Source organism: Pinus tabuliformis, chromosome 6 (genome assembly GCF_031772625.1).
Source record: "Pinus tabuliformis cultivar Carrire ecotype Pingquan chromosome 6, CPIR1, whole genome shotgun sequence".
NCBI lineage: Eukaryota > Viridiplantae > Streptophyta > Pinopsida > Pinales > Pinaceae > Pinus > Pinus tabuliformis.
In genome coordinates this window covers 29112725-29135358 of record NC_142292.1, presented here as the reverse complement: position 1 = coordinate 29135358, position 22634 = coordinate 29112725, and the positions used below count along the sequence as shown (strand labels likewise).

Sequence of the window (22634 nt, the reverse complement as noted above, 5' to 3'; positions counted from 1 at the left end):
CGTTCTGCTGGGGGTTGTAAGGAACAGTGAACTCCCTCCTAATGCCTGCCTCCGCACAATAGTCAACAAACTCTCCAAGGGTGTACTCTCCTCCATTGTCCGACCTCAAGGACTTGATCTTTCGACCTGTCTGAGTCTCCACAAGAGCTCTGAACTCCTGAAACCGCTTGAAGACCTCACTCTTGGTCTTCAAAAAATAAATCCAGGTCCTCTTGGAGTGATCATCAATGAATAACACATAGTACTCATATCCACTCAAGGAAACATGAGACATCCGACCGCTCACATCGGAATGAATCAAATCAAGTATCCCCGTCGCTCTGCTGTCACTGCTGGGAAAAGGGGATTTGGCAAACTTGCCCATCGCACAACCTCTCCAAGTATCAAAGTGATCAGTACTGAAATCTGGCACACTTGTAGTGATCTCCCGCAATGTCCTCAAGGCTCCATGATACATATGTCCCATCCTGCGGTGCCAAATCTCACACAGCTCAGAACTGCTAGCTCTGCTGTCGGTACTACTGCTCAATGCCAAAAGGGGCTGAAATGCAAACTTGTACACCTTTGCATGGCGTACACCTATCACTCTAGCTGAATCAGCTGGAGTGCCCCTGGAATACATCAACACCTGTCCTCCCCTGAACAGTACCTCATATCCTCTGTCCTCCAAAGCTGAGACGGATATGAGGTTCTTCCTCATCCCTGGCACATAAAGAACCTCTGACACCTTCAAGGGAGGTTTGGACTCCCTATGAAATGTCACTGTCCCCACCCCGACTGCTCTAACAACTCTGTCATCACCGAGTACTACCTCAATATCAGTGCCACTCTCTGAAAGCTCTGAGAAGTACTCACGGACATATGACGTGAAGCCCCACTGTCCACATACCAGATACCTGAAGATGCTCCGCTAATCGAGGGAAAAGCATGCTCCCTCTGAACCTGTGTGGCAGGTGATCCTGCACTAGAGGACTCACACGTAGTGAACGCAAACTCCCGGTCAAAACGACCTGCAAAGTCCTCAATCTCTGTTGAAGCTGCCACGTCCTGGTTCTTCCCCTTCTTCTTCTTCTTCTCCGGACACACAACTGCATAGTGTCCCATCTTTTGACAATTCCAACACTTCACCTTGGAATAGTCCTTCTGTGTGTTCCCCTGTTTACCTTTACCTTTGCCTTTGCCCCCACCACTGCTTGTGGAAGCCTGCTTCTTCCCTTTGCCTTTCTTGCCTCCTGCTACCAGTGCTACGTCCTCATCCTGCTCAACTGGCTTGGCTGCCCCAAGCTGTCCTTTCCTGATCTCTGTCTGAATACAATCATCCCAAAACCTCTCCCATGTGGGAAGGGTCTCACGTGCACAAACCCCATCAACAAAGTTCAACCATGAACGGGGGAGGCCATTCACTGCAATACGCACCAACTCAGTGGATGGAATGGCCTCTCCAATCGCTGCCAACTCATCTCTCACATTGGTAATCTTTGTGAGATATCCAGCTGCACTATCATTACCCATCTTAATGTTCTTCAGCTTCTCCTTCAGGACCATCTTCCGGTTCTCATTGGTACTCTGGTAGAGATTGGACAATGCTGTCCACATCTCATGGGCATTGCTCTTTCCTCTCACATGAGGAATGCAATGGTCTTTGATTCCGTCTAGAATCAGCCTCTTACCCTTATTTTTCTTCTTTTTATACTCAGCCAACTGAGTAACATCAGTGGGCACAACAACAGGGTTCTGTGCGGTATGCACCATGATATCTCAGACTTCTGCCTCCTTAAAGATACTCTGCATTCTCTCCTTCCAAACGATGTAATTTATATGCACATCCAGCCTATCCTCCACCCTCAATCCCAATGACATCCTGCTGTCCTAAAACTGAAAAATAGCACTGCTGTAGTAAAGATAAAACTGTTGTTTATGAAAAAATCAGCTTGCTGGAATTTTCTGAGTGAAAAATCAGCAACTGTAATTTTTCCTTTTGCTGTCTCAAACTGCCCTTCAGCACTCAAGCTCTGATATCATATAGAAATCTCTGTTTTCTCACCCCGGTTTTCAGTTTCTCCTTATTTCTCCCTATTTCTCCCATGTAGTTAAATGTTCATTCCCATAACCATACATTTAACAGACTGAAAAAAAATAAATATTGCTGAAAACACAAATTCTGGAAATTTTTCAGAATGCTGGAAATTGCAGAATTAAAAATCAGCAATCAAAAACAGCCATTAAAACACATTAAAACACTGATATTTTTTGTCAACTTGACCCTGGAAAAACCCCCTACAACTCTTGGGGAAAACCAGTTTGAGAGCTCTTCTTTATTTCTGAAAATTGCCTTTTTACAGTGAGAATTATTCAGCAAAAAATCAGCAAGCAAATTTACAACTTATCTCCTTTCCCGTGCCTCACAGCAATCTGGAAATTACAGCAAACAGGACAGCAATAAATGTTGTACGGCCTCCGTTTTGTGTGCAGAAAAATCAGCAAACTGCTCGATTTTTGTGCAAAAATCTGCCTTTCACTATGTGCTGAATCAGCTGTACAAATCTGCTCAACTGCTGCCTTGGAATGTGTGCCAAGTTGCTGTCTCCTTCTCCTCCCTGCTCAGAAATCTCTCTTGCTCTCCTTCTCCCAATCTGCTCATGAAAGAATGAATGACCTTTTCCTCCTTTAATATAACTCCAAGTGACTTTTGGGTGATCCAAGTGACTTTTGGGTGATCTCTAAATCCAATGGCTGAAATAGATTTAGATCAATGGCTGAGATTAAATGCTCATTTAAATCTCACTTTCTATTTTTTAATTCACCCTACTTTAATAAAGACCCACTTAGTCATTTATTTCCAAAGTCACTTTTCCTTTCTAATTTTTCATTGACTTTATAAAAGTTACTTTAAAATTAGACTTAGTAACTTTATCACTTAAAGTCACTTTTAAATTAGATTTAACTTTATAAAATTATAAAGTCACTTTAGGAGAAAAATTAAATTCTTTTGGACACTTTTCCCTAGGCCAAAGATCAAAGCCTAAGAGAACCACCTGTCCTCCGGTACCAAATTTCAACAAATATCTCGAAAAATTAGGTCGATTAAAAAAAAGGCTCTGAAAACGACTTTCGGATGAAGAAATTATGGCTTTTTGAAGAATAGTTGTTGAAGATGCCGATGAAGTGCGTGAATGTGCGGAAGTGAATAACAATGTTATATTTATAAAAAAATCCCTTCCCCCCCTTCCAAACTTAATCTAATTAGCTCACTTTAAAAAAGATTTTATGTGACCCACTTTCAAAATTATTGGTGTCCAACGTAAGCAACTCATTTTGGAGTTGATGGGCTCTAATTTCATTTTTAATTCCAAAAACTTTAGTGAGTTGTTTCATTGTTTCATTACGAGTATCAAGTTCTCCGATATGGAATCTAAGGTCTGGAGAAATAGACATCCCTATTAACTTACATGATTGATCTTGCATATTTTCTCATTTGGCTACATTATCTTCATCTTTAGGTTTAGTTTCTTCGCCTGAGGCTATTTTGTAAAGACCTTTACTTCTAAGTAAATCCACAATGTAGAACCACCATTGAAAGTAGTTGGTGCTGTCAAGAATAGCTTGGCATGGACTTTCCATTTTAACAGAAATTGAAGCTGTAGATGTTAAAACTAAGTGTTCCAATGGAAAGATCTCGAAAAATTAAGTTGATTAAAAAAAATGGCTCTGAAACGACTTCCGAATGAAGAAGTTATGGCTTTTTGAAGAAAAGTTGTTGAAGATGCCGATGAAGTGCGTGAATGTGCGGAAGTGAATGATAATGTTATATTTTAAAAAAAATTCCCCCTCCCCCTCCAGACTTAGTCTAATTAGCTCACTTTAAAAAATATTTGATGTGACTCACTTTTATAAACAAGTGAAAGTCACTTTTACAATGGTATTTTATGAGCTACTCACTAAATTGTAACTTAAATAAAAGATAAAGAGACTTTAGAATTACAAGTGACTCACTTTTTATAATGGGTGATAATGCTTTTACATAAAATAACTTTAAAACATAATTTACATGTGCTTTTTGAAAAAGCAACTCAACAAAAAAAAAGACTTGAACCCAATACCTTTATTCTCATAAAGTAACTTTGGATCAAGTGAGCTAGTTTAAAAGGTTAGTAAGTTTTGGAAAAGAGGGAGGGTTTTTTTTTAGTCACTGAAGCTTTGGGGTGCGTGCTTACTTAAAAATTTTCTTTTTGCCTACAAAACAAAAAACCACACTACCCAACACGGACATGCAAAAAAAACCAAACCTCATGGCTTGAAGTTAGCTTTTGCCGGAAACTAAATATTTTCCTCAATGTTTCTGATTTTCTGAGATCAAACTAAAACACGGCAGACAAGAGCATACACATCAAAAAAATCCTTCCTTTCTGTTTCTGATTTCCCAAATCGCACAAAGTCGCGGGGCAAAGAACATACGTAGAAATGAAAGGTATAGATTCGGTAATAAAAAACAAAGAGATAAATAAACCAAAATAAATAGAGAGATAAATAACTAAAACTGCAAATAAAGATTGTATACTTCCAAATCTTAAAAATGACGTAGCTAGGGCCATTGAAACCTTTTCGCATGAAACGAAAAGGGCTCCTCACTAGAACAGATGTTCCTAACACAATAAAGCAGTCCTCTCGACCCGCAAGCAGTCAGAAACAGTAGATCTAAGCAACAACAGTCGGATGCAGTTGTATCGACTTCCGATTTGGATCACCAACGGATGCGGCCTTCAAATAGCTCTAATACCATGTAAGAATTTACAGAATAAGTTCCTTAGATAGAACACCAAAGGACACCGCTCACAAATAGATCACAGATCAATACACTAGTATTCTTGACGTGGTTAAAACCCTCAAAGAGGGAAACAGTCCACAGCCTGAGCCAACATGGCCACTTCAGGCAATTTATTAATAAAAAAAAGAAAATTTACATAAGCTCCTCTCATGAACGATCACCCTACAAATGACCCTCCATGCTCTTTAAATAAAGATCATGGACCAATCGAGTATTAAGCCACAAATCAAGTGTCGGTAATACCGAGGAGAGAATGAACCATCAGATCACTTCATGTCTAGAACATATCGTGACTCTCAGATTGTAAGTTACAAAAGTACATAGTAAAGAAGCACACTTGACCTAACTCTACACTAGACCAAATTATACTTAACTATTTCCTATGTGTCGTAATATCCTAACACATTGTAGTGTATTAAAGAGTTTGTTAGGTTGCATTGACTTTAATAAATTAAAAAAATTATATTAGTGCCATGTGGCTCCCCACTCACTAATTTCCTAGAGATTTGAGATTATTCCAATTCTAATAAGTTATTCATTATTATTATAACATTCATTTATATATAAACAAATTTTATTTAGCAAAGTGGTCAGTAAGACATCCTTCTTATTGCAATAGTTTTTTGGCTATATCAACTACATTAATATTTTAATAAGGTTATACTAATATTTAATATTTACAATTCGGTTAATCCAAAATGATTCTTATCCAATTCTTTATTTTTATCTCTTTATATCACTTTTTAAACCACCCAACAACCAAAAAAAATTGTTAAAAAACTTTTAAAAAGATAATTGGCCAAATTTACGCATTATGTCACTTTTTAAACCCCAAACAACAAAACAAAATTGTAAAACATTTTGCTCAAAAAATAATTCACCAAATTTACACATTATACCTAAGCATTATTAGATGGACCACTAAAATGAGACAATGAGCCACTGAAAAAATCACCAGGACACTAAGTTTAATTTTCTCATTCTCCTTAATTTTCATTAGATGGACCACTAAAATGAGACAATAAGCCACTGAAAAAATCACCCGGACACTAAGTTTAATTTTCTCATTCTCCTTAATTTTCATGGAGATCCACAAGGGTAGAAGCCAAAATTTCTGCAGATCGAATTTAGATTACATATATCTCCTATAATATAAACCCAAAATACCTAGTGAGCTACCTAGAAACACGCTTCACGATGTAAAAAAGTTGACTGCAAGGAAAGATGAGACGCCAAAACGAATCCATAAGCAATGGAAATGACCAAAAAAATATATATATATAGGAATGGAAGCGACCACAAAAAACAAAAAAAAAAAAGAAAAAGAATGGAAAGTAATTCTAGTTCTTCATTTATTTAACACTATAAAATGATTCGGTTGGTTCATCTTGGAGAGAATTAAATGGAGTTGTCTATAATGCGACTTTTTGAGATTCCGGTGACGGAATCCGGCGGAAGAAATTGAGATGAAATCATGATTTGTTGCAGTTAAAATGGTTTTTTAACTGCATATTCGGATTCAGCACCCTGGAAAACCCCTGGGACGCTTTCATTGTGCAGAAACTAGTTATCAAACTTGGATTTCAATAAATTACTGCCGGATTTTCACCGGAAAAAATCACCGGAAAAGCTTTCAAAAAGTCGCGTTAAAGACTACGGCGAATTAAATGACTGAAAGTACCTTCCAATTTTATACTCGGTTAAAATTTGAAACTCTGCAGTTTTGGATAGCGCTCTTTTCTTTTATTATTTGTTCAAGTAGGGGATGATTTTTTTTTGGGAATTTTTGAAATTGAAAGTGTTTGAATATTTTTTTAATAGTAAAAATAGATTAATATTATTACAAAACCTGGACACCTAAAATTTTTAAACTGACGGCTATAAAATGGATTCCAAAAATTTCCATCAAATTATATCAAAATCATACCAAAAAAATTTTATTTTTTATTTTTTTCAAAATCGTAACCGGTTTAGATTCCGCTTTTGCTTTTTGCTATGTAAACTTTCAATACGGCCATGTGTCAAGTTTTATGATTTCCATTCGGCTTCAATTGAAAAAAAAACCAATTACATGGATAAAACTCTGGGCTACAAGCACATTTGAACTGACGTGGAAAGGTTTCCTTCACCAGCTCATAAAAAATCCTATATTCAAAACATCTATTACTTTTTCATGAATCTTGGTATTTCTTCTAGAAATTTACCACGGTTCTATAAAGAAATCTCCAAATACTTGAATTGGGAAGAGATATATTCAGAAATCGATATAATAAATACTGAGAAGAGATATGTTCAGAAACCAACATAATAAATAAAAGATAAACAGACTCTAATTGCAAGTTTTCAATTTGAATACTGTTACATAGTTTCTGCAAAACGCTAAAGGTTTTGTCAAAAATATCTTTTTAAGATAGAATAAATTTTCGATATAAAATATGGCAAAAATAAGTAAAAAGTTCCCAAGGTTAGTTTAATACGTGGAATCAGCGCCGCTCAAGTTGTGGATAAGGATATTTTAGGTCACACGCTACGTCACCAGGGTCGTGTTCGTGATCTTGATATTCGAATAAAATTCAGCGCTTAAAATTTTGCCCATAAAATTTGACATAAACAAAAATTAAAAAAAAATTGTATATATATATAAAAACATGGTTGGATTACAATTAAATTACAACCTCACCTACCGCAACTATAAAATACAACATACCATATAGTAAAATTAAAATTATTAATTTTCAATTATTGTAATTTAAAATAATTTTAGAGTGCTTTCACGATTTAATTATTTCCACACGTTTTTCCAATGCAAATGCAAATCTGGTGTGATCTAGCTATCCTTTATGGTTTTCCTCACGTTGCTTTTGTTTCTACCCATGCAGCTTTCGAATGGTGGAGCGGGCAAAGAGAGCCATGGCGTTTTCTCATTATTATTGTGCTATGGTGCGCATGGAAGTGGAGGAATTGTAAAATCTTCAAAGACTCAAAGGAACCCTTTAATTCTATTCTGCAACACATTATTGCAATCTATGATTCAGTTCCAAAAAGGCAGCCCAAAAAGAAGAATGCAAACGCGAAAGAAAAAGAATGTTGTCTCAACAGGTTCCCTTGTGCATTCTTTGCCGGTGCTGAACAACAAAATATATGCGGCTGCGGAGTTCTCATTTGCATGGACGAGAAGCTTCAATTTCTAATTTCTTGGAATGGAGGAACAGGCTCTTATAGGATGGCTGAGGCTAAAGCTTTAGCGGGCGTTCTTGCCTTCTGTGTTTTCTTCGATGTTCAGGCTATTTCAATCTTTGGTAATTCCAGGCAGGTGATCGATCATGTAAATGGTGTTTGCCACATAAGGAGCCCTCTCATGACAGGTTGGATGGACAAGATAATGTTCTTATGGGGGCTCACGAGAGATTGTTCCATTCAACTCATTGGTCATGAACAGAATCTCCAAGCTGATTGCCTATCCAAGGATGGTCTGCTATTTGACTCTGGATCATGGTCTATGGAAGTAAAAGAGGAAGAGAATTCCTGTTTAGTCCAGGATTTCGTTATCCCTGGTTATTAAATTTTGATGCTTTTTTGTTTTTCTTCTGAAATGGTTTTGGTTTAAACCTTTGCTGATGTTTATGACATGCCTTTTGGCTGTCCTGTATAGTTTCTCAGTTCTATATGTCATGATCTGGCTTATGTTGCTGGATATGTTTATGACATGCCTTTTGGCTGTCCTGTTTAGTTTCTCAGTTCTATATGTCATGATCTGGCTTATGTTGCTGTATATGTTTCTTTATGGACCTTCGGTACTGTATCTGTCCTCGATGTTTCTATCGTGGCTGCTCCATGAGCCACCCTTTTGTATCTTTTGATGTTTTTATATTGTCTCAATATAATACAATGATGCTTTTTCTCTCTAAAAAAAAATAGAAATAGAAATAAAAATAAAAATAAAAATCATTTAATTTTTTGAGAAATTTCTCAAATATTAAAATTATATAAATTACATATAAATTTTTCCAACACTACTACAATTTTATAATAAAATTAAAATTATTAATTTACAATTTACAATTTTCAACTATTATAATTTAATTATTTTAAGTTTTAGAGCTTTTTCACGATTTAATTATTTTAAGTTTTAAAATTTATATATTTTTAAATTAATTTTATGAAAAGTCTCTAAAATATTAAAATTATAAATTTAAATTATATAAATTACACATAAATAAATTTTCAGGGGTGCAAATTTATTTATATAGTAAAAAAATACTTTTTAAATAACACAATCATATTAACAATTTTAAGAAATAAATCAATAAAGCGAACAAATAAACAACCCCTAACGAAACAAGGACAACCAGTGATCTGTTGTGATTAGACACTGTTCCTGTCACGGAGAGGAGCCCTGGAGCTGTGCCTGTGGCTGTCATGGCTCACCTGTACGCTGTGGTTGCCACAAAATTGCAATAGAGTTGTTGTTGCTCACTATGTTGTGGAGTGACGGAGCCTGGAGTATCGCCAATTGTGGTGAATCGTGATAATAAAAATAAACAGTGAACAATGAACAATGAAACCCACGAGCGCAATTGCAAACAATGAACCCTGTGCCCGCAAACAATGAAACGAAAACCACGGGGCCGCAATTTGCAAACAACATTTTTTATTTTTTTTAAACGAACCTAAATGAATTTCAACGATTTTTTCGGTGTTTTTTTAAGTTCGGCGAATTTGTTCGGTATAAAATTCGGGTTCGCCATGATGTTCAAGTTCGCCATTTTTTTTAGCGAACTTGAACGAATAAATTCAAATTCGTTTGAAGTTTAGCGAATTTCGAATTTATTCGTTCAAGTTCACCGAACCCTATGACTAAGGTTACAGGTTCAGATCCAGTGCAATATTCAAAATCGCTATTATGACAATTATGACAGGTGGTTTCAAAAAGAGTGCAGTGCATATAAATAGCAAAACAAATTTTAAATTTAAGGTAAAAATAACAGGGAAAGAGATGTGGATAAGGAGTTTTTAGACTACATGTTCAAATCCATCTCAATTTTTCTAAATTGTTATTGTGATCGGCGATTTCTAAAAATAGTGTAGTGTATATAAACAGCAGAACCAATTTTAAATTTAAGATACAAATACCAGGGAAAGATAAGATGAAATGAAATTATTTTAACGTCCACTCTATAAGACAAAAGCGACTAATTTTGTCGACTAATCTTACTCCAAGTGACAAGAAATCTGCAATCCCGTCAATCACAGTGAAATCCCACTGCTGAGCCTGATGATGTCATTAGGAGAGGATTCCAAGAAAGAGTGCAGTGGGTACAAATAGCAAAATAAATTTTAATTTTAAGGTGAAATAATACGAATAAAAAAAAAAAGAGGCAAAACTATTTTTTATAAGTTAAAAATAAGGCGATTAATCTTACTCCAAGTAAGTAGAAGAGTCTGCAATCCCGTCAATCACAGTGAAATCCCACTGCTGGGCCTGATGATGTCATTAGGAGAGGATTCCAAGAAAGAGTGCAGTGGGTACAAAGAGCAAAATAAATTTAAATTTTAAGGTGAAACAATACGGAAAGATCAAAAAAAAAGGCAAGACATTTTTTTTTTAAGTTTATAATAAGGAGAGTAATCTTATTCCAACTAACTACAAGAGTTTATAATCCGATCAATCACAGTGAGATCATCAGTGCTGGGTTTAATAGTGTCATGAAATGAAATGATATTTTAAGGTCCACGAGACTAAAAATAGTTTATGAAACCATTAGTTCCCTGTTTTTCGCTTTTTGCAATTCAATCATTTTCCGATTCAAATTGATGATGAGCTGGTCCAACCTCCCAACAATCCCCCCGCTAAAAGGATAATGCCAAGAAACTGATGCTAACATGTTCTCATAACTTTCTCTAATGTCTTTGAATGCATCACATTCCAAAATGAAATGTTTTTCCGATTCCACAACCTCAGAGGTGCAAAATGTACACACCCATTCTTCCCAAGCTTCTTTACGCCTTTTCCACCGTACTGTTTCACACCAAAGTTGATGTGAGTTGGTCTTTAATTGAGCAATAAGAACCTTTGTCATCCACGAAATGCTAGCTCGAATGAGCTCTTTTTGTTGTAGATCACAAGCAAGGTTGAATTCCTCAATGTAATATTTTTTCTTTCTACCCAACTCTTTTCCCCATACTTTTTTACGAAACTTCTCCATAACAAAATCCTTTAGCTCCTTGCTATTTGTGGGACAGGCATTAAAGTAGATATTCCATTTTTACATCCATGTGTAGTTTTGTTTCATTCATGTTTTCTTTCTTTCACTCATGCCTTCATTGAAGATAACATTAGGCCATCTACCTACTCTCATTTGCTCAATTTTTTTTAGATATCTTATGAACCACACCATAGCAATTGTTTCAATGGGAGTTGTTCTTGTTTCACTCAACATTATCTCATAAGGTACTAAACTTTTTATTTTGAACTTGCTCATGATCAAGCGTTTTTGGATTTTCTCAATTTGTTTCCATTTTGAGACAGGAGTGTGTTGATTTGGGGTAGCATCGGATGTGCTCTAGCCATGAAAATTGGTGGAAAGACTAAAGCACATGAGATCTCCAAGACCCAAAAATGGTTTGGGCAGATTCTAACCGATTTGGGAGATATTAAAATAATTAATATTTTTAATGAAGTCCCTAAGCCCAAACTTAGGAAATATAAAATATTAATGGGTATTAATATAAAATTGGGTTAGAAGGGTCCAAAAGTCATGGATCAAATAAAATATAATCTTAGCCGATGATTAGAGATTTAATCTCGGTCGTTGATAGACCAATGAGAAAAGTATAAGAGGAAGCTTGAGGGTCAGTTGAAGAACACACCAAGAAAGATCAAGAATTTGATTTTCTAGGGCAGGGTTTGCTGAGGAAATCAAGTGAATGATCTGAGTTGCAGCTGAAAGGCAGTGAATACATTGCAGAGAGGCAGAGTTAGTACCAGGAGAATTAGCTCAAAGCCAGGAGAGGTTGACATAAAGCCAGCTAGAGGTCACGTAAAGGCAACCAGGAGCTATGCAGAGCTAGAGAGGCCAGCGTGTGAGACGCAAAGGGTCTAAGGACTGACGCAGAAGCTCCAAAAGCTTACGCAGAAGCCAAAGAGGCTACGCAGGGCCTAAAGGCAGCGCTTGAGGATTTCGTGGGATAGACTGGGAGCTGGAGAGCCAGATAGGGTGACGCAGTCCCTATCAGAGTGACACAGAGCAGCAGAAGCTGCATTGTTACTGTGGGATCGTTCATCCGGTGATTTAGCCAGAATATTTGTCTTCGACTGAGAGGTACTAATGCCGAGGGCATTGTCTGTTGGGTGAGCCATTTCTGGCACCTAGGTGGTAGCCTGAAACTGCATAATAATAAAACCCATTGAATAGTTGCAACGATTTTCCCGCATTGGGTTTTTCCAGGGACATTAGTCCAAAAACAACGGTGTCACTTATGCGCTTGTTTACTTTCAGTTGATGATTTGTATGTGTTGATACTGTACTTGTATTTATTTTCAGTATTTACATGGTAAATAAATTGTTAAGTAATTGAACAAGTAGGAAGAAATAAATCAGATAGTATAGGAAGAATTTCTAACAAGTTAAACTTAGAAATTCCAACATGGTATCAAACCGTGGTTGCAGATCACAGAATAACTGAAGTGTTGAAAATAGCAACAAGAAATGATAAAAATAAAATCCAGAATATTCCAATTTTAATTTGTCCTCGAATTAAAATTGTGAATTAAATTCGAATTTAGTCTCACCAGTTGCTTGAAAAATAATTAATTAATTTATCTTGAGTTAAATAGTTGGAGAAATTCAAGTTAGAAGTCTTTCTGAAGTCATGCAATAGTTATCCCTTAAATTAAGGAGATTATCCCTTAATTAAGGAGACAAGATTGAGTTGTATTTGAGTTGTAATTAGTTAGCTTAGTTAACTGAGTTAAGTCCAGTTAAATTAGTTCCAAACTGTTTGAAGAACTAATTGTGAGTTCACTCAGTTAATCCATGCATGCATCCAACTAGTGTACTCCAGATCATTGAGGATTCTCTCATCAGAAACTCATGCATGTCTATTCAGAGAAAGACCCAATTGAGCTAAATGTCAAGGACAAGTTACTATCAGTTGCATGAGTTTTCCTATAAAGGAAACTCATCCATGCAAAAGGAACAAGGTTCCTTGAGGATTGCGCAGTTTTACAAGGTGTGAGATCAATGTGAGTGATCAGTGTTACACTTGGTAACAGTAGGATCACCTAGGAGAAACAGAGCAAGGAAATAGGAGACTTGGAGGGCAGACGAGAAGGTTTGTGAGAAGCCTTGTTTGCCTGTGAGCATCGAGGAGAATTGTATTGAGAGCTGGCTAGCTGTGGGAACTAAGGCTTTGTGTAATTCTGAAATATTTTCACCTTGTGTGATAAAACAGATAGTGGGGTTTTTAGCTGAGGCTTTCCTCTAAGTATTCTTCTATGTTTCAAGTGCATTGATTCTTCTTCTGGTGTTCAGCTTGATCTTGCTCAAATCTTTTAAGCTTCCACAAATTGATTGTAGAAGTAGATTAAAGTATTTTGCTTTAGTTATATTGCATTATCAGGTTAATCTACAGTCAGAATTTCTACATGAAGGCATCAGCCGAGCAGAGCAGTAGCAGCAAAAACAGCTATCCCGAGTGACAGAAGTTGTTCCTAGTAAAAAACAGCAAGGAAGGGGTAACACAGAGGGCCTGCATTATCAATTCGAGACAAGAGGAGGATCAGCACAGAGGCAGAGAGGAGCAGACCTGACCTACACAGTGCCTGGTCATCTTTCTCAGTCAGAAAGGATCAACTCTGTGGCCAAGAGGTGCAGATTTTACCGGTGTTGGGATTTTCGCGGAGCCTAGAGGCTCAGTCCTTCAAGTTGCTGGGGTATAGGAGGTTGCAGATAATTTGCGGAGCGAAGCTGGTGGGGTACTGTGGTCAGAATAGTACCTAACAGGGCAAGACCAAGGAGGAGGGATTTCCATAAAGGAAATCGAAACTCAGAGGGAGTCAAACCGAGGACTTCCAAGAGGGAAGTAAAGAGACTCAGAGGAGTCGGAAGAAAAGCAGCATAATGGCCATGAATGGACTAAGAGATCAAGATAGGTTGGACGAAACATCCAACTTTGTGGTCTAGAAGGCCAGGATCTTGTCCATTCTAGACAGATATCGCATCAAGGACTTCGCCTTGAAAACAATAGTGATCCTAGTTGACCCAACTGAAAATGAGAAGTACGAAAAGGCAATGGCCAGGGCGAAGTGCATCATTCTTGATGGGATCAAGGATCATGTGGTGTCGCATATTACCGAGAAGGGCATAGCAAATGAGATGTGGGATGCCCTGAAGAAAATGTACCAACATACTTCCGTGCAGAGAAAAATGTTACTTGAAAATCAGTTGCGATCATACCAAATGCAGAAGGGAGAGCAGATAGATGTCTTCCTCGATAGATTGAAGGAGATCCGTGACCAACTAACTTCCATATGGGCCAAGTCGGATTAGGAACTGATGGTGAAGACCGCATTGAACGCAGTCTAAGAGGATTGGGAGGTATTTGTCTAGAGCATACTGAGTAGGTCGAGCCTTCCAGATTGGGAGGAACTATGGGCGGCTCTTCGTTAAAAAGAGATCAGATGGGTGACCAAGGCGGGGAGTAGCGGAAAAGGGGTCAGAATCAAGAAGGAGGAAGAAGAAGATGTGGCTCTCGTATCTGCGGGAAAGCAGGAGAAGAGAAAGAAGGACCTCTCCAAGGTCAAGTGCTTCCATTGTGGGGCACTGGGTCACTATGCGAACCAGTGTCCGAGGAAGAAGAGTAAGGGAGAGGCTTCTGACTCGAAGGCAGTGCCAACAAAGGTGGAGAAAGAAGTCGAGGAGGATGACGATTGTGCCATGAGTGCTCATGCGCCACTTGAGAGGAAGTGGGGTGACATCGAGCTGTAGTCTGACGGACTACAGGCGATGAGGGGTAGGATCCTTGAGGTACCCAACCTCTTTGATTATACCTTGCTACGGGAACCCCGAAGAGGAGTAGCAGGACTGGCAGATGTTGGTAGAGACGAATGTGGATGAAGCGACAAAGAGTGCTACAGTGCAGGAGTCCCAGGACAGCAGGCTGCAACAGTGCGAGAAGCACAGGAGTGTTGCACCAGTGCAGGATGGCACGGAGAGGTGTGCAACGGTGCAAGATGCATGGAGTTGTTGCAGTAGCGCAGAGGTCAGTAGAGGGAGCACTTGTTAGCAGCAGAGGGAGCTTCAGCATCGAGAGAGTCTCTAGCTTGACAGGGATGTCAGAGTTGGGTGGATCAGTTACTTCCTTCTTAGTAACTGGGTTACAGTGCAACAGTTAGCAGTGGCAGTGCTATGGGTAGCATGATGCAGCATGAGGAGAAAAGGATGCAATGCAGATGCAGTGCTGAGTATATGGACCAGCAACAGCACAGATGCCGGAGTTGTCGTACGGATGCAACAGTGGCAATGGCAGGGTCATGGGAAACAGTACATGATGCAGCAATGCAGAGGATGTTGGGCGGGGAGGCTTAGCATCAGCACAAGGACCAATGCTTGATGATCAGGGTGATACTCAGTGAGGAGTATTACTAGAGCACAGTCCTCGTTAAGAGGGAGTGTTGATTTGGGGTAGCATCGGATGTGCTCTAGCCATGAAAATTAGTGGAGAGGCTAAAGCACATGAGATCTCCAAGACCCATAAATGGTTTAGGCAGATTCTAACTGGTTTGGATGATATTAAAATAATTAATATTTTTAATGGAGTTCCTAAGTCTAAACTTAGGAAATATAAAATATTAATGGGTATTAATATAAAACTGGATTAGAAGGGCCCAAAAGTCATGGATCAAGCCAAATTTAATCTTAGCCATTGATTAGAGATTTAATCTCGGCCGTTGATAAACCAACGAGAAAGGTATAAGAGGAGGCTTGAGGGTCAGTTGGAGAACACACCAAGAGAGATCAAAAATTTGATTTTCTGGGGCAGGGTTTGTTGAGGAAATTGAGTGAGTGATCTGAGTTGCAGCTGAAGGACAGTGAATACATAGCAGAGAGGCAAAGTTAGTACCAGGAGGATCAGCTCAGAGCCGGGAGAGGTTGACGCAGAGTCAGGTAGAGGCCACGCAGAGCGTCTAAGGGTTGACGCAGAGGCTCCAGAAGCTGACGCAGAGGCTAGAGAGGCTGACGCAGGGCCTAGAGGTAGCGCTGGAGGATTTCGTGGGGCAGACTCAGAGCTGGAGAGCCGGATACGGTGACACAGTCCCTATCAAAGTGACGCAAAGCAACAGAGGCTGCATTGTTGCTATGGGATCGTTCATCCGGTGATTTGTCGAAATATCTGTCTCCGACTGAGAGGTACTATTGCCGAGGGCATTCTCTATTGGGTGAGCCATTTCTAGCACCCAAGTTGTATTCTAAAACTGCATAATAATAAAACCCTCTGAATAGCTGCACCGGTTTTCCCGCATTGGATTTTTCCGGAGACATTAATCCAAAAACAACAGTGTCAATTGTGTGCCTGTTTACTTTCAGTTGATGATCTGTATGTGTTGATATTGTACTTGTATTTATTTTCAATATTTACATGGTAAGTAACTTGTTAAGTAATTGAACAAGTAGGAAGAAATAAATCAGATAGTACAGGAAGAATTTCTAACGGTTAAGCTTAGAAATTCCAACAGAGTGTTGCTAGCCCACAATTCACACCCATATGGTATCACTGGACAAACTAGGAGTCCAAAAAGCACTTTAATCTTTTTCCAATCCCATAACTCTGCCTATCTACCTCTATTTTGAAGAGCATATAATGTTTTCCATCTCTATAATGCACAGAGATTTCAAGTTCTTCATTCTACGCCACAACTTATCCCTAGGGACTGTGTCAAATGTTTTTTTGAAGTCAACAAAGCAGCGAAATACTTCTTTGTCCTCTCAAACCTTTTCAACAATGTGTCTCAACGTGATACCATGATCCACTGTAGAATGTTTCAGCCTAAAACCCGCTTGTCCTCTTTCCCTTTTTTTTTTTACTTCTGCCGACTTACTAATTTTGTTTTCTACCATGTTGCCAAAAAGCTTTGCAAACAAAGGATTGATCATAATTGTTCTATAGTTGGATGAATTATTAATGTCTCCACTTTTAAAAAGGGATATTGCTAGGCTAGTTGTCCAGTCTCTTGGAAATCCTTGTTGAATGATATTGTTGAATATTTCCATGATGTGCGGTGCAAGAGCATTCATTCCCCATTTTAGATACTTTGCTTGAAGTTCAACCAAGTCCTTTGCCTTTCCTGTTTTCAGCTTCTTAATTCCATTCTCCACCCTCTGTAACGTGAAGAGCTTTGAATTTGTTTTGATCCTGGGGGGCTAAGCCTCAGATTCTTTCTCATAGAATTGTCTTGCATATTCAAACCATTGATTGGTTGTAATATTATTTTCAAATTGCTTCTTCTTTGGTTGCAGTTCCTGCCAAAAAAGCCTTGGATTATTCTTGCTTAAATATATTAACTATTTTCTCCTTGTTTGCATGAACTCATCTTTTTTCCTTCTTAGTATTTGCTTATATAACTTTACATTCATCTTCTCCTTTCTTGCGTTTTTCAAAGCTCTCCTTGCCATTTTCTCCTTGTTTGCATGAACTCATCTTTTTTCCTTCTTAGTATTTGCTTATATAACTTTACATTCATCTTCTCCTTTCTTGCGTTTTTCAAAGCTCTCCTTGCCATTTTGCTCTGATTTCCTATTTTTTGCTATTTTGCACTCCTCAAGTGCACTTTGAATTATATTTGTTAACTCAAGACTGTTAAAGCTTTTGAAACCAGTTTTCTCTGTCTGAATTAATTTCTCTAACACTGTCTTGAAGATAGTACAATTTTCTTGTGTTAGAAGAATTTTGCCCTTGATAGTGACTGACGAGAGCATTGGGTTTTCCTCCTATGTTGCCTTTTCAAGAAAGATGGCAGTTGGTACAGCAAAACAAATTTTAAGGTAAAACAACCTGAAAAAATTGAAAAAAAAGTAAAAATAAAAGGGACTAATCTTACTCCGAGTAACTAGAAGAGTCTGCAATGCTGTCGGCAGTCACAGTAACATCCCCAGTGCTGACCCTGATGATGTGATCAAGATAGTGCCCCGGGTTACGGGGAGCTGGGTGGAATCATTTGCTCAAGTTACAGGTTCAAATCAAGTCTAATCTCTATTATGACTAACTGTTTGAAGAAAAAGTTCAGTGCGTACAAATAGCAAAACAAATTTTAAATTTAAGGTACAAACAAGCGGGAAAGATGAAAGGCAAGGGAAAAAAGATTCCGCGGAGCAGATATCAAATGTTATTCCCTGCCTTCTATTTTAGCAGAAAGATATCTGCATTATATCAGAAAAAGACTCCAGCTATAACCGCAGGCGGATACAATATCCGGAATGGCTATCAAAATGGCTCGGTACTGGCGTACTAGAGATGACAACGCACTATCACGATACAAAACCATGTCAAAGCCATGTCATCGATCGCTAATCTGAAGTTTTTGTAATTTCACGCTATTTTACATGCGATGACCTCGTGGAAAAATCTTTCTATTTGATCCACAGGGAACGTACGTCATTGGAGGTACTCTTGAAAAGCAACGTTTATGCCAATCCTTGCCAAATGGTTGAAACACACAGAAGCATGGCAGAATTTGAAAGCTCTTAGAGCTAAGACGCTACTTCAAACTGAAGAACAAATCTAAATCTGTATTGTGTCGATGACACCTTGACCCAACTGCTACAAAAACAGATGCAAGATAATAAATAGCGTAAGGAACAAGTAGCAAACATAAAAATGCATTCGACTGTCAATCCACACCTGAAAATGGGGTTGCCCTGAAAGCAAACAGGCAATGTAGCTCCGCCGTAAAGCAGCCCACCTGCCAACAATGTTCAATTCCTAGGCAGATCCTTGTTTTCAAATGGTATCAGACTCTTAAATCCATGGTTGTGGCTAGGAATTCCCCAGCCCAGCGTCTAAATCATTGTCATGGCTTGAGAGGAGTGTTGGAGTGTCATGGCTTGAGAGGATTGTAGCTCAGTAGTAAAGCAACCCACCAGCCAGGGGCCCGTCCTAGGTTAAATTCCTAGACTGTCTAATGTTTTCGCATAATATGAGAGACATCATTGTGGTTCTAAATTTCTCAGTGACAGGGGGCTGCCGAGTGTTAAATTGTTAATCCACAATTAAATATGCATTGTCCTGAAATTAGACAGGTTTGTAGATCAGTGGTAGAGCAGCCCACCGGGCAACCAGGGGTCGATTCCTAGACTATCAAACGTTTTAACTTTTTGCATAGTATTAAAGTCATGGCTGTCGTAGTGTCCATCCACACCTGAACATGGCATTGCCCTGAAATTAAACAGGCATGTAGCTCAAAGGAAGAGCAACCCACCGCCTGGGAGCAGGTCCTAGGTTATATTCTTAGATTGTCATGCGTTTTAACATGGTATCCGAGCCATGGTTGTGGGTATGAAGTCCCCAGCCTAGGTCTAACAGATATGGCTTGAAAGGGGGTGTCGAAGTGTCAATATATGTCTAAACACGGCATTGCCCTGAAATTAAATAGTCATGTAGCTCAGGGATAGTGCAGCCCACCAGATGGGGGCAGGCCCTGGGTTGGATTATTAAATTGTCCAGTGTTCTGACATGGTGTCAAAGCCATTGTAGTCGCTAAGAAGTCCCCAGCCCTATGTCTAACTTCTGTGCTTTGAGAGCCATGGATGTGGCTAGGATTCCCCAGCAATAGGTCTAACTGAAATAGCTGGAGAGCCTTTGGCTAGGAATTCACCAGCCCTAGGTCTAACTGTTGTGGCTTGAGAGAGGAAGTTGAAGTGTCAAGCTACTCCTAAACATGGCATTGCCCTGAAATTAAACGGACATGTAGCTCAGTGGTAAAGCAGCCCACCAACTAGCGCTAGGTCTAACTGATGTGGTTTGGGAGGGGAGTCGAAGTATCAATCTACACCTAAACATGGTTCATTCTCCTGAAATTAAATGGGTGGCAGAACAGCCCCCCAACTCGGAGCAGGTCCTGAGTTCGAATCTTAGACTGTCCACTGTTTTGACATGGAGTCAAGCCAATATTTGTTCCTAGGAAGTCCGCAGCTCTGCGTCTAACTGATATGGCTGATATTTGGCTCTAGGAAGTCCGCAGCCCTGCGTCTAACTGATATGCCTAAGAAGTCCCCAGCCCTACGTCTAACTGATATGGCTTGAGAGCCATGGTTGTAGCCAGGAATTCCGCCCTAGGTCTAACTGACGTAGCTTAAACGTAGCTTAAGAGGGGGTGTTGAAGTGTCAATCTACACCTAAATACGGTATTACCCTAAAATTAAACCGGCATATAGATCAGCTGTAGAGCATCCTCTAGCTGGGAACAGATCCTGGGTTCGATTTTGCAGACTGCCCAATGTATTCACAGAATAGGCTGTGGAGACAATTTTTTGGAGGATAAATGACATGAAATTCTATTGAATCAATACTCTCTGACAGCAGATGTAAAGAATGTGGGCACTTCCATCTCAACCAGTTCCCCCAATTCCCCGCGTACGTCCTTTTATTCATTTTCTATGCCTTTCCTTACATTATAACACAGGGAACGTTCCAGTTAGCTGTCTGATGGAAAGCGTAACAGCTTCTTATGTAACAGCCCGACAGAGTACACAAGCCTTCAAGGTTAAATGTGTTTGTTTGCCATAAAGAACTCTCGTCAAAGTTTTACCACACAAGTTTCCCAAAAAAATGATTCGACAGCTAATTGTTCAGTTGCTTAACATAGAAGGGACCACCAAACAACTCCTTGTTCAGTTAAAATGCATAGACTAAGGAAAACTGTCCAGAGATTTCAGATAGATATAGATTCTTACCAGCACTGTGCGAAAATCACCCAGCATCACTTTGAAAAAGTACAAAGGGGTGGGCAAGCTCCCCTTCCTGTGAGTATTGAAGCAACTCTGTGTGCATTTGAGACAGGCCTTGAAGTCTTCCCCTTCAGTAGCTCCATATATCTCCATCACTCTGCTGAAAACGAAGCCTGCTATTACTATAACTAACAGGACTACAAACAACAGCTACCTAATACAGGAAATGTGCAAAGAATACCTTGGGCTTTGAGAAATTCAGGTCCCTAAAGAGAAAAACTCCAAGCGCTACGAAATGGCGAAGAAACAAGATTTATAAGAAGTTCACTCGGAGAAGTAGCTGCTCCAGTTGGCTAGGCAGCCAACTGAGAAACATGAGTGGGCATTAGAGCATATATCCACAGCGGGTATGGAGGACCCAAAAAGAATTCACAACCTATATATTGACAGATCCAAAGCACCGTGCTGAAGCCTGAATTACAATCAGAGAAAGTATCCGTTGGGATTGAAATATAAGTTTCCAAAACCAACTAACACACATAATTGCGGGGGGTTATTGTCGTGTTAAAACTTGGGCAGTGACTGATTCTCATCTCTGAGCTTCAATTCCCATATTTCATAACGTATGGTTGGTTGGATTTAGTAGTGGGAAACGCAGGTTCCAAGTTCATAGGCTAATGTATTTCTGAGAGCTTCTAGCATTTTAGTGGACATTGTTTGTGGTAGACTGTGTTTGCACCTCATTTAGGGGCGGGCGAATGCCAAATTTTTGAGACGGTCGTACTATCTCAAAAGTCACCAGGAAATATCATGGCCTCCGTATGGTCGTCTTTCTATTAGGAACCCTAAATTTAGCTGCCTCGCCCATTTGAAACTATGCCGCGGAATTACAATCAGGATGGCAGTGCGTAGAGTGAAATTCAAAGGTGTAGTGCAATGGAATATAATTTACGGTACAATTATGATATTTTATTTTTAAATTATAATGTTAATATAAAAATGAATTTAACATTTTGAAAAAAATTAAAATATTTAAATTTTAATAATTAAAAATTATGATTTTTCCAAACGTTTAATTAAATAACAAGACAGAACAAAAACCTTTCCCAAAGATAACCAAAAATTCACCTCGTTGAAATTGAAGTAGAAAGAAGCACAGCGATTTCCTGAACTTACGGGTTACAGTGAAATTTATTCTACTTTGTTATGCATGAGCGTCGGGTGAACCTGCAGTTTGAGATATATATTTCTATCTTTACAAGATATTGTTGATAATCAGAAGAATATGAGCATCATGTCAACAGAGTTAACAGAGTTATGGTATAGGTTTTTCAAATTAAAGTACTTAGTGATTAAGCATTTTTTAACTTAAATCATTTATTAATTTTTTATATTGAAATTAGGTATAATAATTAAATATAATATATAATATTCTATTTTTACACAATATTGTTCACATAATGTCATGAGAGTTATGGTATAGATTTTTTAAATTAAAGTATTCAATGATTAAGTATTTTTTTAAAGTAAATAATATATTAAATTGTTTATATTGAAATTATGTGTAATCTATAATATTGTTATAGATTTCTGGAATAGTACTGATATGAATTACTGATTTGGATGGGAACTCTATTTATAGTCAAGACTAATATGAATTACGGATTCGGATGGGAACTCTATCCATCAACAAGACCAATATGAGTCACTACCAATATAAATCATTGTAGAAGTCTTCAATCATGTATAATATTTTTTAAACTATATTTAATAGCAAATAAAAAAAAGGAAGTTAATTATGTCATAACTTTCCATCAGCGAGACCAATATGAGTCACAAGGAAGTTAATTATGTCGTAACTTTCC

At 38.4% G+C, this 22634-nt stretch overlaps 1 protein-coding gene across 4 annotated transcripts in view; it reads right to left on the bottom strand.

Moving 5' to 3' along the window:
• LOC149257055 (B3 domain-containing protein Os01g0723500-like) overlaps positions 1-21670 on the bottom strand; it is a 283787-nt gene extending 262117 nt beyond the window's left edge. For 3 of the 4 annotated variants that reach the window (XR_016256657.1, XM_089413562.1, XM_089413557.1), the window contains exons 1-2: positions 21011-21670; positions 20776-20926 (exon numbers count right to left, since the gene is read on the bottom strand). Coding sequence is in view for 3 of the 4 variants with exons in the window: in XM_089413562.1 (XP_089269688.1) it covers positions 20776-20922 (147 nt within the window). In the remaining variant the exon portion in view is untranslated. Of the gene's footprint in view, positions 1-20775; positions 20930-21010 lie in introns of all 4 variants that reach the window. The other variant, XM_089413558.1, reaches the window with a different exon arrangement.
• Between the last annotated feature and the right edge of the window lie 964 nt (positions 21671-22634).